The sequence below is a fragment of the Apus apus genome, chromosome 4, assembly GCF_020740795.1.
Source record: "Apus apus isolate bApuApu2 chromosome 4, bApuApu2.pri.cur, whole genome shotgun sequence".
Taxonomy (NCBI): Eukaryota; Metazoa; Chordata; class Aves; order Apodiformes; family Apodidae; genus Apus; species Apus apus.
In genome coordinates, this window is record NC_067285.1 from 7,126,262 (window position 1) to 7,148,829 (window position 22,568).

The 22,568-nt window shown below is 37.2% G+C and overlaps 1 protein-coding gene across 1 annotated transcript in view; it reads left to right on the plus strand.

Moving 5' to 3' along the window:
• Nucleotides 1-21,976, plus strand: part of PDZD8 (PDZ domain containing 8) — a 56,502-nt gene extending 34,526 nt beyond the window's left edge. Inside the window, exons 4-5 of the mRNA XM_051619390.1 lie at nt 15,817-15,979; nt 17,397-21,976. Of these exons, the coding sequence (XP_051475350.1) occupies nt 15,817-15,979; nt 17,397-19,564 (2,331 nt within the window). The 3' untranslated portion in view covers nt 19,565-21,976. The remainder of the gene's footprint in view (nt 1-15,816; nt 15,980-17,396) is intronic.
• Nucleotides 21,977-22,568: the final 592 nt, after the last annotated feature.

Genomic DNA, 22,568 nt, shown 5'->3' on the forward strand with positions numbered 1-22,568 from the left:
TAAGTGAAGTGAGCAGAGGTTTCCAGTGTTCTTAACTTTGTAACACAGACACATGGTCTGTCTCCATTGCCATCTCTCATCTCTCCCCCTTTCAAGCCAGTGATTTCCACTGGTCTCAAATCATATGCACAGTAGTGATAAGTAGAGACAACAATACACAGTGTGCATGATTTCTTTGAACTAGTTAAGCATGTAACAACTAACTTACTGAAATTTTAAAATGTTGATCAGTCACATGGTATTTCTGTAAAATCTGGAGTCAAAATAGATTTGAGTTATACAGCCTGTTCATCTGAAATATGAAAAACAACATAGGACAAAGGTGTTGATAAATGTTGTACATACTCATGTAAAACATGCACTACTCCTAAGTCTTTTTGTAGGGGACCTGTGTATAGATTGTAGCTAAAGTTGTCCTGTCTATGGACATGTATATATAAATAAATGAAAGACAGTCTGGAAAATGGATGCTTGTATTACAGTGCCCCTGCATTAGTAAGTGGTGCAGCCTGAGGGCTAAGGACGTGACTTGCAAATTCCATCTTTGGTTTTGGCTGGCTTGCAGCTCTGAACCTCTTTTTTGTCTCAAATGAGCTAAAAAGCTATGAAATTTGTTTTGTCACTGTCTTGCATGTGGCACAGAGGTCTATCTGCAAAAGGTCATCAAGCTATTTTTTTTTTCTCTTGTTCACGGGGGAGTAAAGAAGTAACTCGGGGGCTGTTGAAGCCTGGGTTAAACTTTACCTCCTGTGGAGTGGCAGGGAGGTTGGTTGCTTGTGGATAGGTTTAGTTTATGCCGTGAGGCTGATGCAGAAGTCATTTTGTATAAAGGGCTAGAGAAGATTGTGGTTAGAAAGCATTTCACATATCAGCATAGGAGAAAAAGATTTGGAGGGCTTCTACTGCTTGTATGTTAAGTATCTGTGAGGGGGAAACTGGGCAAGACAGGATAGACATGATATATAAAACTCAAATCCCATAAAATAGGTATAAATGGAAAAGAAAGAGGTACTGATGATGTGCAGGTGAATATATTCTTCTAGGTAACTTGATTCCTTGTGAGACCTAAAATGAAGCAGCTTTGCTTGCTTTGGTAGTCATTTGTTGTGTCTTTGAACTGCTGCTCTATTTTGGAGGAATGAAGTCTAGTGCTGAGTATGGATGAGAATTTTGAGGATGCTCCTGAGTGTCCTTAGTTGTGATGCTGCTTGAAGTACAGGGCAGTAAGGGAGGGGTGGGGGGTGGATTTACAGGGTGGGTTTGGTTGTTTCATGGCTGATACGAAAGTGCCTGAAATTGAAGGCATGCAGTTTTGACCTCTCCACTGAAGTGGGGTAAAATGTTTTGGGAACGAAATGCCACACTGTGTGCCCAGCAGGGGAGCTTGGGAATGCCATGGCCAGAGCCTGGCTAGGTAAGCAACTGTGTCAGCAAGGGAAAATAGGGTGCTCACAGAAAAGAGTTCAGTTAGCCAGGATTTCCTTGAAAGCTTCCAGTAAGGAAGATACCCTAGGTGATAGGGATTGTATTACTTAACCAAACCAGTGCTCTAAGCAGCATTTAGAGATGTAATATCCATTAATTATTAAAGGAGAAAGCAGGCACAGTAGTAAGGGAGAGTAAATAATGACTGTTAGCTTGGTGCAGGAGACCAGGTGCTGTGGTGAAGAACTGCATCAGTTCAGCTGCATAAACAGAGAGCAGAGGATGGATGACAAGAATAATACTACCAACGACGTCAGAGGAGTAAGGTCATGGGAGTAGAGTAGCTGTAAATATTTGGGTAGTGTGGAATCTTTAAAAGTACCTGATAAATGTATGTTATTTATAGGTCGTAGAAACTCCCAGGAAATGTGTGGTTGTACTATCAGAAACATTGAACAGCTGGCTTCAGCAGAAAAATTGGCTCCATTTCAAGGTTTCTTCTTATATTTAAAGATGTATAATTCCAAATAAAATTTAACTGATATCTGAACAAGGTGTCTGTTTGGTTATTACACTAGATTCAGTAATTGAGAATGGAAGGGGTCTCTGGAGGTAATCTGGTCCCAATTCCACCCAGGTCGGGGCTAAACTGGCTCAGCTCAGACTGCTGAGGACCCTGTCAGGGGGGCCTTGACAGCCAGGCAATGCTAGTTGTTAAAGAAATGTTTTCTTTCTCTACTAAAGTACGTGACAGACTATATTTTACACAAGGAAGAAGTGCAGCAGAGCCATCTGAACTCATTTGGACTAGTTAAAAATAATTCATAAAAGGAATTATTTGGTGTTGAGACCAGTCTAGGACAGTTTCTGCAGAGACAGCTTCGGATGGAGTAAAATAATGTTGCGTCGCAGGAAGTCCAGGCAGGAGGCCTTACAACAAAACTCTTAGCAAGATTGCATCAAAGCTATGCCTGAGCTTACAGACCTGCTGGAGAGAAAAGTAGTAAATGCAAAATATTTTTGTTTCATTTATTAAACTTCTGCAGTCTGGCTACGATGGGTGTTTGGCCAAAACACGGGAACATCTACGATGGATTTTTATTCCTTGCAAACACTATTTGAGCGAAGAATAATTTTTTGAAACAAAGTTTTTTTCCAGGTTTGAGAAATGTTTCTGTTTCCAATGCAGTTCTTGAAGCTTCAGCTATTGGAAGAGAATCTGAAATAACATATATTCTAAAAATATGTGTGTAATAACTAGGAGCAAATTTTGGGCTACTGTTGTGAGCGAAGGCATTCGGAGTCTTGCCGACTGATGTGTAGAAGTGCATTAGGAACCACAGTCTTGGTTACATATGACTGAGGTAACCCAAGAATTGTAATTAACTCCTGAGCTTTAAAAATAGCTGCTAGAAGGAAGTAATTTTATGAAAGGTCATTAAAGCAGTATTTTCTCATATCTAATAATTGGAATGAAAGTAAATGAGATTTAGCAGCAAGTAAAGAATCTAATTTCTAGCTAAGAACACACGATTTACTTTTACAGAGATTAGTTTCGTTTCTGGATTTGTTTTGACAGCTGGAAGTAGAAACCTATAAAGGCATTGGAAACGTGTCCTGGACAGAATACACTTTTCTGCACATTCAAAAAGCAATTTAGTGGAGCAAAGAGATCTGTTTTGATCTTGCTGAACCCCCAACCCACTGTATAACTCTTCAAATGCCAAAATAAATATTTTAAAGCTACAGTAGATGAGAAGCAAGGAATATTGCTGTGGCTGCAGTGTAGGAGAAGATGCTGAACGGGTCTTGACTGACTGTTTCCTGGGCCTCCTTTTCAGCAAAGCAGAAGAAGATCAGGAGAAGTGCAAGTAATTCCTTCCTCTTGCTCTTCTTCTGCCTAAATCAGAAAATAAATCTTTGGCATTGAAATTTGGTAATCTTTCTTATATTTTTATGTTTTATTGGGGAGTAACTTTACTTAGTAACTTTATCAGCTGAAAGGAATTCTCCTCTTCATCCTTTTGAAAGCTAGATTTATTTTTTTTAATTGCTATGTGCTTTCTGGTGGCTGGCTTCTGACAGTCCTACAGATTACTAGGTAAGCTTCAAGTGCTTTATATATTGTTAAATGCCAAATGCAGGAGTATAAAATCTATTGTCAATTGAATAGATTGATGTTATATTTTTTCTAAAGGTGGAATTTCTATTGAGGCAACAGCGTAAACCCAAAGTAGGAGAGCAATGGCTAATTTACCATTATTGAAGAGAGAAGATTGTTGTGGTTTTTTTCTCTTGCAAAAAAGACAAATCTTTTTACCTTTTCCTGAATAGATGCCAATATGCTCATGGCAGTCTCTACTTAAGCTTAAAATGGTCCACATATAGATAGTTGAAAATCTGAATTTAAGCTACGGGATTTTGGCAGTTAATTTAAATTAAGTTGTAATAATCAGAGGTCATCCTCTTTCCCCCCCCAATCTCTACATGTGCAGGTTTTTTACCCCTTTTCTCTCCCCTAAATTCTGACTAAATGTAGTTTCTCAGGTACTTTTTAATTGGGCTTTTTAGCGTGTTGCAGAGGCTGTAAAGCAAACTGTTTTTTTCAGTTAATGCATCTCTCATTCGCATGAATTATGGTGGGAGTTCAGTGACTATAACAAATTTGGAGCAAGTTAATGATTCAGTTTGTAATTTTGTATCCTGAATCTTTGTTATAAGGTCTTTTTGACTTTTATTTTACTGTAAGGTGTTTCATCATTCATCACGTTGCAGGTTTGTGTTTTTTTCTATAGGGCTCTAATCTCTTTAGGTTTTCCAGTCAAATATTTTTAAAAGCATCGATTTAAATGAAAAAACTCAGACTTTGAGTTTTGAGTGCTGAGTATTGAATGTATCATTTATGAACAGTGACTTTTTTGGGCTGCTTCAACAGCCTTACAGCAATGGTCAAGTAAGTACAGTTCTGTGGATGGATACCAAGTATGCAATTTTCAGTATTTTTTTTTTTTATACAGCTCATTCCAATTGTTAACTAAACTGACTTATTCAAACTTAAGTCAAGAAATTGAAGAAGCAAATAGCTCATGGTTTCAGAACTGATACAGATTCCATCCCTGTAATAAGGGAAGATAAATGTTTACCACCTTAAAGTAAATAAGGAAGATCTACTGAAGGACAGCTTCTGTTGTGCATGTGATCTGACAGTCTCCTGCCTCACACACCTTGTTCAGTATGATATTTTAAAAATTATATTTATTTCTCAGACGTTCTATGGCATTGACTAATTCTTTGATATTTTTTTTAATTAAATGAGGGGTGAGTTGTAAATTCTTTGTTTAAGGTACCTGGTTGGGGTCCTAAGCAAGCTCTGTTTCTGGTGGCAGAGGGAAGGGTAAATACAAAGGTGTTGCATTATGAAATCTGCTGGATATTTCTTATATATTTCACTAGCTATCTAGAAAGTCTGTTGCTAATTTAAAAATAATAGAGCATAAAACCAGAATATATTAAGTTATAGTTAGTGCTGAAATGAAATAGGTTTTTAAACTTGACATAATTTCCTATTCATTCTTCACTTACCTTATGATAGGGTCATGAGGAACAGCTTATATTGCTTCCCTGAGACAGAAAATACTTCAATATAGCCAGAAAAAATTAATAAACTTTTACTTCTCTTATGGGTAATGTCCTGCTCCTCTTGTAAACTTTTTTTCCTTTGATTCCTAGTAAGGTGTCTCTGAAAGAGTATTTTTCTTTTAGCACTTTTGCGTCCTTCAGTGTTAGTAGTTTGGGCTCTCAAATAGATTTCTGGAGAGCTTGTACGTTCTGCTACCTCCAGAAAAAGATGAGGGGAAGTAACCTATTGGAGAGACTTCTGCCAGAATTGTGACTAAGCCTTGTGAAGATGCACAATCCCAGTCTTGTTTAACAGGAATCTTTGTGGCATAGCTAGGTGTTTTGTGTTTGGGCTTTTTTGGACATCCATTGTATTAAAGCATTTTCATAGCCTAGAAATGGAGGTCGTTCAGCTCTTTGTGTAAGTAGCAATACCAATTCTGTTTTCTTGTCACTCAGATATTTAACTTTAATTAAAAACTGCATGTTCTTGTTTGCCAATTATATGATCACATTGATTGCATAGAGAGCAAACTGAAATACAAAAGTCCTTTCCATGCCAAGCCATTCCATGATTCTGTGAAAAATTCAGACTTTTGGGTCTTCATGAAGCGCTCACAGAACCCAGGCTGCAAAGCTGGACAGCGTGTTGATTCCAAATTACAGCTAATGTTCAATTTCTAAATCATTCTTTGGATACAATGGGAAGTGATCTTTTTGTGTTGCTTTGCGGGGTGGGGGGGAAATCTAGAATATTTTTCGAGTGCAAAGCAGATGTCGCTAGGTATTGATTTATTCTGCAAAGTGAATTGTCAGGATTTGATTTTGTTGGTATGAAGATCGTTTTCAGTTTAATAGTTGTGGCAATTTTTGTACGTGGTGAATGGTAACGGTATGAAAATCTGGCTTCTAGGTGTGCTGTTGTCTTGGTGCTGCTAATTAGATGGGACATTGAGCTGCTGTTTCACTGCCTGGCAGCGACTTGTGCCCTGTAACCATAAACAAATTGATTTGTTGTGATGTGTTCAACAAAATAACCAGAAATAGATGTTTGATTGTGGAAATCTTGACGGGTTATATTGTTGTGCGTTTATACTGCAGTGTTTTGTCCAGAACTTAATGGAAAACAAAGTGTTGTTTGGCTGCCTTTCGGTGTGGAGAAAGATTATTATATACAAAACCTTGGACTTCTTACAATAATTATTTGAAATAAGCTAGATACAAATCCCCATCTTGTCTGGTCTTGGCAATGTAGAATTTCAGAAGAAAACTGATCTTCTGGTTTTACCAGGCACAGGGTGGGGTGTGGGGGGGGGTTGCACATAACAGGAGCTTAACTTTGAGACAGATGGATCTTCTATTAATCTCTGAAGAGCTGTTATAATGACAAATTATTTTACTGCATCTGCTTTAGTTCCTTCGGGTTTAGCTAGTTCTGAGGGAATGCAGGAGTCTGAAAAACAATCGGGTCATACGGGATATTGTCCAGGCTTGTGCTTTTCTTTAATAGCCATCTAGCCATTAATATTGGTGAGAAATGTTAACAGTTGTCAAGAAGATAGTATGTTTATGCAGCACAGAAATAGCAAACTGTATTATTTTTAAGTCCTATGATATTTCAAACTGTATAATTATGTTGGCTCTAGGCACACGTGAGGTCCCTGCTGCGTAGACAGTGTTATTGATAAGCGTGTACTTTGTATTACCCAAAATTGTAATGGTTTGTTTCTAAGAGTATAGTCTTTTACTTATTTTTGCATACTCTTGTGTAAGTAATTCTTCAAATACATTGCAACTTAGTGAGTCAGGTGACACTCTTGAAGATTCACAGACAAGGAACGTTTATGAAGCTCCTGCTCATTTCAGAAGGTGCATGGTACTCCAGATGTAACTCTGCAATTAGCATTGCTGTTGCTTTGAAAACACTTCTGTTCCAGAATGAAAGCAACCTATAAATAATGCACTTAATCTTTCCATCAACATTTTTCTTTCAGAAACACAATAAAAGCACTTTCAAATGTGACTTTAAAGTGCATTAGTGAGATCTAGGAGTTACAAAAGTAGTATTGTATCTTGGTTTCGTGGTGTTTGTGGTGCATGTTGCTGTAACTACAGTGGGTAATAATGTTTCACATTTTTAGTTTTGATGGCAATAGCCATGTCAGTAATGTGGTGGTTAATGCTGCTGGGTGTGACAGTCAGAATCTTCAAGCAGTTTCTGTGTGGAGCAGAAAACTTCACCATAAATAAAGGACTTCTATAGTCTAATATTTTGAATTGATTACATGAATATTAAGAGTAAATATTTTATCACTATTAATTGGGTACTTCCAAGATAAATACTATGAATTACTAGCAGTTTTAGAGGGTTTGCTTTTGATGTATGCACTTGAAAGTTTTTAATTATTGTTACTTCCATCTCAGAGGTGAATAAAACCCTGGGTGGACCTCTCCTGTGTGCACATATTCACAGTGATAAATTCTTACAGTCTCATTTTATGTAATTTGCTTTGCAGCTCTTTGTTACAAATTTATGCAAAGAAAACCATTAACTAGGTAAACTTCTTATTGGCTTGATGTCACACATGGTATTATTAATGAACGGGGAGACCTTATAGCAGCCTTCCAGTACTTGAAGGGGGGGCTACAGAAAAGCTGGGGAGGGGCTTTTCATCAGATAAGGTAGGGATAGGACAAGGGGTAGTGGTTTTAAACTGAGAGAGGGGAGATTTAGGTTAGATATTCGGAAGCAATTCTTTACTGTAAAGGTGGTGAGGGAATGGAATGGGTTGCCCAGGGAGAGTTGTTGATGCCCCATCCCTGGAGGTCTAAGGCCAGGTTGGATGAGGTTTTTTGCAACCTGATCTAGTGGTGGGGTTCCCTGCTTACAGCAGGGGGGTCGGAACTGGATGATCTTTAAGGTCCTTCCCAACCTTAAAGATTCTATGAAACTTCTCTGTTCTTTTAAACACCCAGTTTCAGTAACTTTATTTCAGTATTTGCTTCTTAGACTACCTAACTTTTTAATGAAATATTTATATGATGGAGTCCTGCTTAAGCAGCACTGGAGGAAGGCTTTTTCCTATGAAACACAGAAATGGTGATATGAGATTAAAAAAAATATATATATAATTAAAACCCCCCCAATATTTTCCATTTTTTCACGGCCGAGGGAAATCATCACAGTTGAGTTTAATAAAAACTAAAAGGATGTCAGTGGGTTAGAGCACTTAAAGAGCTACATTGTTGTTTGTACTAAATTGCTCTCCAAAGAAAAGCTCCACATAAAACTGAAGGTCTGCATTTTACCTGTTTCTGATAGATAATTGCTAAACAGTTTCCCTTTTGCATGTGACATAGCCTATTTCACCCTGCAATGTGTGATACTTTTTATAGTGGTATCTCAGTTAAAGAGTAAAAGTATGAGGAAAATAAGATGTAGCTCTTTATTTTGTTCTGTGACTAGCTTATTCTGGATTTTGTTGATGTCAAATGATTTTAGTGCTCACCAGGCAGTCATGCAGATGTTTTAACTTTTCTACCAACTATTGTCCCATTTATTTCAGACAAATAGCACATGGTGGTGAACTTAAGGCATGTAACATTTACAGTGTTGTGGCCTTAAAGATGAGCTTGGTCCAATATACAGTTGACTTCAGAATGAAGTTACTGTCATACTTGGTAACTTACATTTTGGGCATTTTTTAAGGTAACATATAGAACAGAAAATAATGAGGCCCAGTAGCTTGCTATGTAAGATGACTAGTACAAAAATCTCCAGAAAATTTCCCATAAATGTGCTTCTTCCTAAAAGTAAAAAAAAAAAAAAAAAAAAAAAAGCCCCAAACAAAACCCACAAAAAACCCCAAACAAACACACAAAAAATTAAAACAAACAAACCAACCACCCAAATACAATCCCAAACATGAAAACTGCAGCCTCCATCTGAGGTAGTTGTCTCCCCGTGCACTGCCCACAATTTACATAGCTGGAAAAATGAACAGCAAAAGGTTTACTATCCCATTTCCATTTTTTCACTGGTTTATTGTCATAAAAAATCTGTTGTTCATAATATTTCACAGAAAACAAAGCTGGTGACTATTCCAGACCTTGCTAAGAAATCAGAGGTAGCGAGTCCTTTGCTTAGAGCCTGATTTAACTTTCTGTGACACATTTGCTATATGGACTTTTTTATTAGTAATGCTATTTGGTTGTGTAAATAGAAAGTGTGTGCCATACCTAATTTCTGTTTTATTTTATTGATTGGGGTGACTGAAATGTGGTGTACCCATTAATGGGAAAGTCTCTCCCTTAAAAACTGCTTCCAGTATAGCTTGGAGAGGATTCTAAGTTATGCTTAACGATACTTGAAATGGACAAGAACAGGCTAAAACCAGTGGAGAAAAGTAAAAATCTTAGACAAAAATCAAAGCAGCTGAAGATGAGTTCACACTGCAGTACAGCACTATAATGTTGATATACCTGGAATAACTCAGCAGCACCCACTTAGCTGTACTAAGATTTAGTGCTGTCTCAACAACAAGCTCAGAGTGGGCAAATTCATCTTGTGCCAACTTCTTCGACATGACAATAGATACTAAGGGGTTTAAAGTCAATGGATACTTCTCTATGCTTTAGTCACAGGAGACCATAACAACTGATTACTTACTGTCCATTTCCAGATGCCTATAAATGTAACAAGTCTTTTGAAGCCAAAGGTGTTTCATGTGTGTTAGTAGGGATTTTTGGTTGGTTGGTTTTGGTTTTTATTGCTCTTAGCGAAAAATGGGAAAGTGGTGTGTAGGTCATGTGGGAGAACAGTGGCTTTGGAGCTGTAGCACACAGGGAAGAAAGCCTTCTATTCCTTCTCTAAAGCATAGATGGAAATCCTCCCAGAATATTAAAAAAACTTCCTTTTTTTCCCTTTGATTCCAGTGTTACTAAGGAGTGTACCACAAGACCGGTGATACCTGTTCCCTTTCCCTGTCTCCTCTAGCCAGTATAAATAGTGCAGCAATCACTGTGTAGGTCATATATAGTGACTGCATTCAATAATAGGGTTGGAAAAAAGCAATAAAGTTAACGTCTGTATTTTAAAGATAAATGCCAAAACTTTTTAAAAGAGGGGAGCTGGAACTCGATGATCTTCAAGATCCCTTCCAACTCCAAACATTCTGTGATCTGAGTCTCGTCGCTTCCTGGTTTTGCACTTTAAAACTATGGGGTTTTTTTCTTCCATGAAATATTCCTTCCTTTCCTTTTGGCATGCAGGCTTGTCTGGGAGCATATAATAATTATATAATAATTTACAGGCAGTTTTATAGACGTTATGTCTTCCTTTTTTCCCCAAAAGCACATTAGACCTTACCTTGCAAGAATATCTAAGATCCACTGTAATAACTGACAAGTTAGAAAAATACAAGCTTTTTATCAGTGCCAGTTTGTGGTCTCTACAGCATGTTACATACCACTGACATGGAATAAGAAATATTTGTAAAATATTATTATTTAGTTGGAGTAAAGTCAGTGCAATAAGTTTTTTTATATGTGCTTCAGTGATCTTTTCTTAGGATTTATTCAAAGAGTGTGACATGATTATTGAACTCTCAACAGTCCTTATTATGTGATATGCTTACAAATAGTTAAGCAAATATGGATTATTAGTTACATAGTAGAATTCAGCTTTCAGAAACCCATTTTCTTTTTAATTCCTGAAAATAAGTAATTTGGTTTAAAAATAAACATCTTATGTTCTGATTATCATGCTGTGGCTTTATTCTGTGATTTGTTTTTATATGCATCTCATAGTTTTTAAACTTTGGCTGAACGATGTTGCACTACTAGTAAGAAGTTGTCATATCTTTTCTAGATGTTGTAATCCCTGTATTTATTGAAAGATATTATTTATTATGTCTTTTCTCAGAAATCTCTTATATCTAGTGTTAACTTACCTTCTGAGTAAGTTAACTTATGAGACTACAGTATTATTGATGACTATTTTAAAAAATAACCTCACTTCATAGGTGAAGTTTTGGAAGCAAATAGTAAATGAGAAGGTTGTCACATTCGTGTCTGTTACCTGTAAGAGGAATGTTTGTTTATAATCCCTTCGTATTTGCAAATTCTTGCAGACTGATAAATGCATGAAGCATTTGAAGATTAAAACTGCATCCTGTATTGACACTGGTCTAAATATTGGCCATTTAAATGGTATTAGCAAGTTATAAATTCAGAATGATCACTATATAGCTATGGAGTTCAGTATCAGTACGTTAAAAAAGGTTGGAAAAATTGATTTTCGCTGACATCCACCATCTCTTTGGCTTTCAGAGTGATAAGGCTGAGGTAAGGAAAGGCTAAGAAATACAACATAATTTTCTGCTGCATGGTATTTCAAACCATAAGGTAGTGGTAGGGATATGCTTTGCAGTGGCTAATACACTGTTGCATATAAATGAACTAAAGGCTGTACTGTGAAATCAATGCTTATTGACTTTGTTCTGTAAAAGCCAGCCCCACATCAAAATGTTTTATTAGTTTTAGAGTTAATGGACATCTTGTCCTGTTCTTAGGATTTTTCCCCTGTATAATAACACACTTAGGAAATTACTTCTTTTAATTTCTTTTTTCCCAAGATAGTAATTTCTGTTCTCTTGCATTTTATTCTCAATACTATTTGATAAATAGCAGGGACATTGCTTACCTTTCTTAAAAAAAGGTATATTTTTGAAGTTCCATGGCACAATTTAGCTCTAACCCTTTCAATATAAATCACTCTGAATGTGTGTCTGCCTTTTACTAACAAGGGTGTGGTATTGTCTGCTTTGCCTTGCTCCATATTTCAGTAACTACTAAGCTTTGCAGGAACTAGTAAAACAGAGCTATTAATTAGATCGAATTAAAATAAACTTACTTGAATATGGCATAGCTAGTTGGTTAAAATTTCCCTTTCTCTTAAACACGGCTGTTGATTTTTCTGCTTTGCAGCAAGTTTTCTTGATAATAAATATCCTTTCATTATCAGCAGTCGTCTTCTAGCCTCTGTGTCATTTATCTAATTTTTGCCCTTCTGATGTTTCATGTTCCAGTAAGTCTTTGGCTCTTCAAGTTTTAATTAGAGGGAGAGGCAGAAAGGCATGAATTGGCTGTGGTGGGTTTACAAAGGTGCTTGGGTTTGCAAGTGTACTTGTAGGGGTGGGAGGTGGTTGAGAGCTTGAAACGGTGTTTTACCTGCACTGCAGCTATCTTGAGACACTGGTGATATTATCATTTGGTGAAACATTGGAGTTGCCAGAGAGAAAAATCAAGGAAACTATTTGTCTGATTTGGGTTGATAAATAAAACCAGTTTATTTTGAGAGAAAGCTTGTGACTGTGCCAGTTAATAAAAAGCTGAGATGAACTTTGCTTGTTATGTTCAAAGGCACTCTCCTTCCAAAAACAGCTTTCCATCAGATACTGCTAGAAAATTGGAAGTCTCCTTGCCATCAGTGAGTCATCTGCTCTGTAATCCACAGTCCTGTCCCTGCATGGGAGCCAAATGTTCAGAGACACCTAAGGGTCTTTGTTCCCAGCTGTCCCTCATTTCTTTCATGTGGTCTAGCCTTGGGGGAGGAGGGAAGAGTGAAGTGCTGGGAATCACCCCAGAGGTTTCAAGTCTTTTACAGTGGAGAATATTTTCATTGTTAAGTCATCCACTATTGGGATCTGTTCAAAATAGTCCTTGGATTCAAAGGAAGCTCAAGAGGATGCGGGTCTCTACTGACAAACTGTAAGAAAGCTTTGGGTAACTTTTTTTTTTCCTTGTTACTGTCTAGCTACTCCTTTCTCCATCTCTGCTCATGGTGCAGTTTTCCATGACTACAACTCTTAACAGTGGTCAGGGGGCATGGCTTCAGGACTCCAGATGTTGCAGTGCCAGCTCCTGTTTGCCTCCTGACACTGCCAAAAAGAGCTTGTTGCTTTCTGAAGAACGGGTCTTTAGAAATCTTACCAATTCTTTCTGCCACTCTTTGAATGGATGAAAAAATACCTGCCTTTAAAAGGAAGTAGATTTGCACAAAGTAACTCCTGGAAAAGTGTTTCGATGGCCAACTTCCTTCAGTAGTGGGATGTTTTTCTGATCTGCTCAAATACTGAGTTCACAAGAGTAACTCGTGTTGCAAACAAACTTAGAGCAATGTTTCTGTTGCAGTGATGCAAAACTAAGAGACTGTGTCTTGGGTGAGCCGTGATTTAAAAAAATCCTGTCTTATTAATTAGTTCCAGTTCTGTGCAGTGAGATCCAGAAGTGATGTAAGATTTCAGAAGAAACTATAGATCATCAAAATAGATGTATATCTAAAGGAGTGTAATTAAACAGCCAGAGTTAACTTAGTTATAAGAGGAAAATCGTCCTGTTTTTGTTTTTTTCTCTGCTATTCAATCTAAGCATCCATTTTCCTGAAATTCTTTCACTGAAGAGCTTTATACTTCAGTGGGCTAAGAAAAATGAGTGTAAAAAAATTGTCATAGTTTGCTGTTCTTTGTAATATTCACATTTGTCAGCATTCCTTAAGTGGGATTTTACTCTCTGATCTTCATTATGATAGTTTCATTACTTATTAAAACACAACGATTTGGAAATCTTTTTCCAACCTTTACAGCAAAACTTACAAAGGAACCTTCACAGGAAAACTGAGATTTGAGTAATTAGGTGCTGTGGCAAAGCTCAGAAAGAATGGTCTCCTTGTTGTTTGATAATAACAAACAGAGCTACATAGCACTGGCGAGTGATTGTTGGAGGGAGTTTTTGTTGCAGGTTTGTATGTTGCCACAGCAAATTCTTCTCCAGATAAAATATTCAACTAGTGTTGTTTGAACTGGTAATTTTCATGTTGTTTTCATTCAGCACATGCAACATGTGAGTTACTAGCCAAAAGCCATATTGTATATAAAGGACTAAAGCAGAAGAGTAACTCTTCTTTAAAAAACTTTTGGGTTTTTTCTTACACAGGTATTTCTAATACTTTTTCCTGGTTTTTTAACACTTAAGAATTTGGTATTTAATTTTTTAAAAATCTAATTATGCATCAGATTTTCTTTGAAATATATGGGAACAGCCTTCGTTAAAAGCAAACAAAAAACTAAAAAAACCCTACCACCATGGTTTCTGTAAGCAACTATTTACTTCTTTGCTGTATAGAAGAACCTTGAATCTTGGAATTGCATTTATTATTTGCTTGTATTTGGTTTTGTTGTTCTTATATACATTACTGGGTATTCACAATAGATGTTCATAAAGTTCCAGAGAAAATATTATCTTTAATTGACTGTGGGAAATGCAGAAAATGAGTGACAAAGCTTAGAAAGTTAATGCAAGTTTCCTTCTTCAAACTCAATGCTGTCTTAAGCATTTTATTTCTATAAAGAACTGAGCAACAGTTAACAAAAAAACAAGATAGGGTGCTGTTGAGATTGTAGGAGAGGAGTGAAAGCCAGGCAGCCAAGGAGAGAGTCAAGTGATACACTTCAGCTGTGGATAGAACTAAGCAGACAGACAGAGCCTCAGAAGAGGAAGATCAACTCCAGACAATTCAAACATGGACAATTGAATAGCAACAAAGTAAATGGAGAAGAGTGTCTACCTAAACTCAGTAAATTGAAGCCAAATATAAAATCTCCTGTGGAGGTTTTCTGCAAACAGTGTCTGTCTCTCTGTTCTTAGGAATCAAAAAAGCAAATTAAATGTCTGTCCTTGGAGCTGAAATATAGACTATGAGTTCCCCTTACAAATAGACAGAAAATTCTTTGGTGTGGAATTATATTAGACAGTAATTTGAAACAGGAATGTGCTTTTGGGGAAAAAAAAGTGCATTTTAAAATTGATTACGGATATTCAATTTTTATGAAAAAAAAGTTGCCAGGTATCTCAGACACTGTTGTCTGTAAACAATTGACCACTATCTAGATACATTCTTCAGTTCTTCCAGATGGTAACAGGTCCGTGCAGGACTGTGGTATGAAACTATTACAGAGATTGCATCTCAGTCATTTTTTTTCTTTAAGATGCTTGAGATGACCGAGTTATTTTTTTTCTTTTGTCTTGCAAGATAAATAAGAGGTGAGAGTTCTGAGTCTTTGAAGAAACTTCTCTGGCTGTTGTTAGTTCATATTTGTTCCAAATATGCTGTAGCAGTGTATAAGTACGTAATAGTTTTCTCACCCCAAATGCTGTTTTGTGTAGATTGCTGAAGGGCTACTCATAGTAAGAGGTTTTATAGCACAAATGTAGTATATTGAAAGTGATACCTGGCTTGATGGTACAGTGCCTCTTTTATTAAAACTTCTTCCCGATAAATTATGAGGTTGTGTTTAGTTGTAGCTTTGTTGGGACTGGGGCTTTTTGTGAAGATGACCTACATGTTGCCTTTCCTGCTGATTTCTGTTTGCACAGGTTAGCTCAGTATTGTTATTAATTGTATATAAATTATTTAACAGATGTGTACACACACATACTTATTTATATATTTATTTTGCTGACAATTCCTTGCACTGCTCTGTAGTTTTGGCATATGTGGCTCTTCAGAACTGGTGACATTTAGTTCCATCTTTCTCCAGAGATGTAAACTGGCTTGGTGGACAGTTACTCTGTTACGTGATAATCTGCCTGATTAAGTCAATGGATGTCCTAATACAATTTTTTAATAATATCAGGTGTTTAATTTTATTTAAATGGTCACTAGTAACCTTGCAGTCAGCTTAACTGACACACTCTTGACTCCTTTCTCTCTAGGCAGAACTAGTGAAAGGGAATCTGCAAAGTGTCGGGCTCACGCTCCGCCTCGTGCAGTCCAAGGAAGATGATGCAGGACATGTTGTCATTGAAACTGTGGCTCCAAACTCACCTGCTGCAGCTGCTGATCTACAGAGGGGAGACAGACTTCTTGCAATTGGCAGTGAGTAACATGTCAGCTTTCAAAATAAGTGTCATCTTGCAAACTGGGAGGACATGTCTGCCTGCAGTTCAACTAGACTCCCTTTCTCAGCAATTAGTTATGCCTGGCACTCAGACTAAAAACTGACATTTATTTATTTATGATCACTTAAGGTTATCACTCACTTGATTTGTTTTCTGGGATATTTATTTACTCTTTGCCAAAAAAGCTGAATAAACATTTGAATATAAATATGTTTTAACTCCTCTAATAGTGATGCTGTGAGGTTCTCTAGTTAGTTTCTTCCAGTGATGTTATAAAATGTGCTTAGTTTACGAAGAAAACCATAACATTTTATATCCTAGGCCTGCATACTCAGCTTTGAACCTAAAGATACTAAATAGAGGATGGAACAAGTGGTATAAACTTATTTTGGACTAACAGAGTAATTGTCTGAAATGTCATGATGACCCAAGCAGATCTGCTGGGTATTCAATAGTGTTCTTCTAGTATCAACTTTTGTCAGCTCTGACATGTAGGAGCCTGAGTATTATTTAGAAATCTGCTCTGAACTTCTCAATTTGAAGTTTGGCCAAATTGTAACTGGCAGATAAGTGCTGCATTGAGGCAAAAAGTTGCCCTTGACTTTGATGGGGGAGGGCACTGTTTTATAGACCCCACTTAAGCACCACACTGAGTGACTGTGATTAGGTGCTGCCTAAGTCTCCATTGCATTGCTCCAGTGGTTTAAAAGCGTTTTGGGTTGCTTTGAACAGGCAGTTGATGATTACTCTGGAACAAGAGATAAGTCAGTTTTGCATAACTCCTTGCATTACTTTGTTTGGACTGTGTGCTCAATAAGGTAGTTTAGCTTGCCTGTCATTTGTTGAATCTTACCATAGGCTGGAGATACTTTCAGATGTCTCTGAGAGCTGTGATGATGAGGATGATCCAGTTCACTGTTCAGCCACACTGAGAATGCAGCATCATCCCTATATTTTGTTAACAAACTGGATCCATTTTCTTTGTTAGACTGCTTATGGATTAATTATAACTATTTTATGATACCCCTCTCTTTTGAAACCATTGTTAAATGCCTGCTTCTGAAAAGTCTGAACTTCAAATAAGACCAAGGTTAAATATCTTAGCATTTAAAATCAACATTACTCTGTAAGATTACAGCAATAATAGCAAGCAGCAAACTGAAGTCTTTTCCAGCTCCTGAAATCAATGATATATTTATATTAGTAAAATGGAAAGGATCCATCTGTTACATTTCAGTTAAGCTCTTCTGTCTTAATTGACTTCCTGTTAATGAGCAATGGTATTATTACCACTATTAAAGATCTGAACATGCTTGTAGACTATTTTTAGCCAGCTAGATTGTTATAGTCATTAACATTTAACAATTTCTGTCTTTTTTTTTTTTTTTTAATAGATGTTAAAATCACATCGACTGTCCAAGTGTTGAAGCTTATCAGACAGGCTGGGGACAGAGTTTTAGTCTTTTATGAAAGGCCCGTTGGACAAAATCAGCAGAGTTCAGCCCTGCAGGATGGATTTGGACAGTTGGAAGACACTGCTTTCGTGACACAGCCAGAAGATGATCAAGCTAGTTTACCAGCTGAGGTTGACAACAGAGATTTCGATTCCGAATTTGAGGAGTTAGGTTGTGAATCAGCTGACCAAAAAGAAGACCTGCCAGCAGCTCCCAGCCCCAGACGGTCAGTAGCAATACTTTCTAGTAAACCACTTGTACCTATATCTCCGATTCTGAATCGAAAACGGAATGTAGGCAGTCAGCAGACAACATCAAAAGTGCAACAAAAAGATGGAGCTAAAGTGGCAACACCCAAAACTGTTGAGAGTTCAGATGCACCGCAGCAATCAGGTAAACAATCACAAGGAACCAGTACTAAGTCTCCTGTGCCATCTAGGCCACCAAGTAAGACTAGTTTGTGTAGTATCGAAACTCAGAATCTGTGGGAAACTGCGAGTTTATTTTCTGAAAAATCAGAAAGGCTAGCTCCACCTACCAGTAATGGGGATAAATGTACAGAGAAAGTAGTAAAGAATAATGATCAAATAGAAGACCCAATGGTATCAAAAGTATTAACAGCACCAAAACAGGATACATTAAAAGATGGAGTTTCAGAACATACACGTAGTTCCAAAGACAGTGGAGATGATCATCAAACATGGGAATCACCAGAAATTCCTTATAAAGTCCGGCAGGGCCGATGGCCAAGGGGAAGGACAGCTTCCTGTCTATTTGAAGTAGAAGGACAGCATAAGTACCTTAACATTGCACTGTGGTGCAGAGACCCTTTCAAAGCAGGTGGGTTTATCTGCTTAGGATATGTAAACATAAGACTTGAAGAAATTGCTTTAGATTGTCTAGCTACATCCTCAATGGAATACTGTAGAACACACAGACTGAGTGCTCCTGCTCCTAAAGCAGCAGTCACTAGAGCAGCATTGAGGAATTTGACAGCCCATAAGGGATTCAATGAAAAATTTTGTTATGGTGATATAACTTTACACTTCAAGTATTTGAAAGAATGTGACACAGAAGATTCAGTCTCTCTTGTGGAAGTAGACAGGGAAAGTCAGTTGGAAGAAGAAGCTCAGCCACTTCCAAAAGAGGAGCCTTCCTTGGGACAGGCGGTTTTAATGGAGAACAGGCATAACTTTCAAGATACGCAGTTCCAGAATCCAACTTGGTGTGATTACTGCAAAAAGAAAGTATGGACTAAAGCAGCTTCCCAGTGCTTGCTCTGTGCTTATGTTTGCCATAAAAAATGTCAAGAAAAATGTCTAGCGGAGATGCCCTTTTGTGTAGGAGCCGAAAAGCTTCCCCAAGCTGCAACCCCTCGTGTTGATTCAGAGTCTAAATCTGTTCACAGAACTACTGGCTTGACCAGGCATTTCATCAATACAGGCACCCGTTTCTTAAACCTTCGTCCAGTCCCCAAAGCTCGCCTCTCTGAGCCAGGAACAGAGGTGGTGGAACCTTCACCAAAGCACACACCAAACACTTCTGATAACGAAAGTAGTGATACTGAAATCAGTGGGCCCAGCAGTCCTTCCAAACGTGCATCAGGTACTGGGATAAAGTTGGTCCGAAAGGAGTCTGGTCTAGATGACAGTGTCTTCATTGCTGTGAAAGAAATTGGGCGTGACCTCTACAGAAGTTTACCCACAGAGGAACGTTTTCAGAAATTAGAATTTATGTTGGATAAGCTGCAGAATGAAATAGACCAGGAGCTGGAAAATAATAATTCACTCGTGAAAGAAGAGAGAGAGACAACTGATGCAAGGAGAAAAGCCTTGATTTCTGCTGCGCTGGTGAAGTCGGGTGAAAGACTGCAGGCCCTGACACTGCTGATGATCCACTACAAAGCAGGCATCGAGGATATAGAGTCCTTGGAGAGCATGTCATTAGAGCGACAGTCCAGAAGAGGGACTAGAGATTCAGAGGAGCCCAGTATAGCAGAAGAAATGGATAACGAAGATGTCAGTCTGACAGAGGCTCCAACATTCAACATCATATCAGAGGAACCAGTTGATCCACCTCAATCGGAAGACGGATATGGACATGTTTAGTCTTTGAAGGAATGAACTAAAAGAATACTTTGCACTTAATGACAGACACACACACATTAAATTAAAACACTGGTATACTGTACATGTCCGGCTTCTCCACGATTATTTGCCTGTGTAAGAGTACAGCTGATAATGGTTCTTCGCCAGCTACAGCACCATCGTTTTGTTAAACTGGCTGGTTAAAACTACATTTTGGGGTTTCTATTGCAAATTTATTTTTAATAACTTATTTTTATTTTTTCTAAGTACGTAACCTTACCATTTCACATTAATGTGTGTGGTGTCCTTCATGCATTACTTTCCCTTTCCCCCCAACCTTCACACCCCCCCCCCCTTTTTTTTTTTTTTTTTTTTTTTTTTGAGCTAGTGTTTTCAACAGGAAACTGGCAGGATTTTCAAGATGTTTAGTTTCCAGTGTATGATGAAAAACTTATAAGCTTGTTGCATGCCTAAGCTGATGACTGACACAGAAGTCACGGAGGGACCAGGCTTTAAAATGTTGTGATCAAAGTTAATTGTACGTCTTGTGGGTAGTTGTGTGTTTTTTGCCAAACGTATCATGAAAGCAAACAAAAGGTCTTTTCATTTGGTCTGTTGTTGTTTATGAAGTCAACATTGCATATCATTTGTTTGCTGTATTTTTGTTTAGTACAAGAACTCTTCATAGTTTGTAATTAAGATGAATTGTAGTAATGCTATGCTAAAGAAAGTCCTCCTTAGAACTTGGGGCTGTTGTATCCTGATGGAATAATACTAGATATGAAAGCACATACCAGTAGCTCTTAATAATTGAATTGGGAATGTTTTTGAGATAAGAGGCTGGTTGCCTTCCAGAACAAAATTACATGTTTAAGTGTTGTTGTATAATCTGATAACCTGATAAAGGAAAATTGTTCTTCACAAGTGCTAGAGGTTTCATGGCATTCTATGAAAAAGCAGATAATGATGGTTTAAATAATTTAAAAAAATTATATAGTATTTTGCTGCAGACTTATATCATTTCAGAAAGCTTAAGGCACAAAATACTTTACAGAATAGCTAAACATGTTATCTCAAAACTTCAGAGTAATCATGTAGTGGTAAGTTGCATTCAACTTCTCAGACAGAAGAGACAGTCTGAGCAGAAGGATTGCCTTTGTCAGAATAATGTCCTATAGTGTATATAACGTTTTATTTGAGTCAAAATGAGTGAGTCTAGTAGAGATGAGGAAGAATTTCAGCCAGCAGCTTTTGAAAAGAACTATCTGGTCTTGTGCTGTGTATAAACTGTGGATCTTAGCATCACCTAACTAAGGCTGTTGTTCTTACTTATTTCCTGTAAACATGTCTTTGTTTCATCTTCTGTGTATAGAAATGCCATATAAAATGTCATCTTTACTTTAGGTACTGTGTTAGGTACTGGTATTGGTATCACTGGTAGTAGAAAGAAAATGCCTATGTGGAAATGGAGTTGCATCTAAGATGGTGAAATAACTAGTTTAAATTTTCCAGCAGTCTGTAATGTACCTCTCCATTCAATTTGCTTCTCAGTTGATTGTGTGATGGGCAAAATTAAGAAGCAATGGTTTTCACAGATGGTACTTCTAAACAACTACTTGCACTTTTTTGTGAGTTCTGGGCAGTTGATACTTGCTTCGTTGATGTAAGGAAAACACTATCCATGCTAAAACAGGCATGTAACACACTTCTGAAATTAAGCTTCAGCAAATAATCGCACAAAATTAGCTTCCCTTATTGACTAAAAGTTATTTAACCTCTACTTGCTTGAGATGCATATATTAAGACTTCCCCACTCCATTTTTCTCAGTGGCTTACCATTGGTGGTGATCCTGCATTCAATCTCCATCAGTGTTTGCTCTTATGGACTACTATAGAGCTTTTCAAATATATCCAACTACTTCATTCAAACCCTGGTACACATGAAGGAGCTGTGAAAACAATGCAAATACTGATTTCAAAAATACACATCCGTGGGTTTTAATTGACTTGTGTAATGCAGTGGGTGAGAAAAGCTGGATATAGTTTTCCTCATATAGTATTGCTCATGATGATTGTAAGAGATAAATTAAAGGTAGTGCAATATTTTTAAATGCAGCCAATGGGATAAGGGCAAAATTAGTTGTATTTTAGTGTTAAGAAGGAAAACGGAAATTCCTGTCTGGCATCAATTACAATAAGTGGTGAATCTTGAGAAGAAAATTGTAATACTACATTCCTGATGTAATCTTTGCTTCATGCTTGATTGTAAATAGCTGAAAATAAAGAATACCACAGAAAACAAGAATACCTTGGCTTAATGATATCTGAATAGTTGGCAGCTACACACATTTGCCGAAGACCTGCCTAATATGATTTTGTTGGCTATTATTTTATCATGAGAATAAGCTTTAATAAAATAGTTTTGCTAAATTATCAACTTCTTGGCATTTTGTTAATATTTTTTTTAGACATTTGTATTGTGGAAGTTTTATCATCTAAAGCCACAGCTTAAAGGAAAGATTTTTGGGAGGAAAAAAAACCCAACACATTTTGCTTTAAATAAAACAACTGATTATTGGATTAATTGGGCTTTTATGCATTCTTTCTATTTGCATGTGCAGTTCTTTTTCTTCTGCACAGTTTAATAGTAGACATAGATTTATTTCAAAATGTTAATTCTCTGTGTAGCTAGAGAATGTTATAAAATGTTAAGGGTATTTGTGGGCTTTTTTAAGAGCTCCAAGCACTTTACAACCAGTAATTGAATGGCAGTGTTGGTGGCTACCACCAGAGTTACTTCAGGGGGAAAGGTTGTCAAGGAAAATTCTTCTGACTCTTCTTCTGCCCTGTCCTCTGGAGTATGTTATTGCATAATAACTGAACAAATCCTTACTACTTACTAGTTTTTATCTGATCAGTTTTTTCATGTAATTCACTGTCCTTGGGTTTTTTTCCTTCAAATTGAGATAAAACATGTATGGAAATTTATGGCTACAGGGAAGGACTAAATAGTGGGAGAAAATGA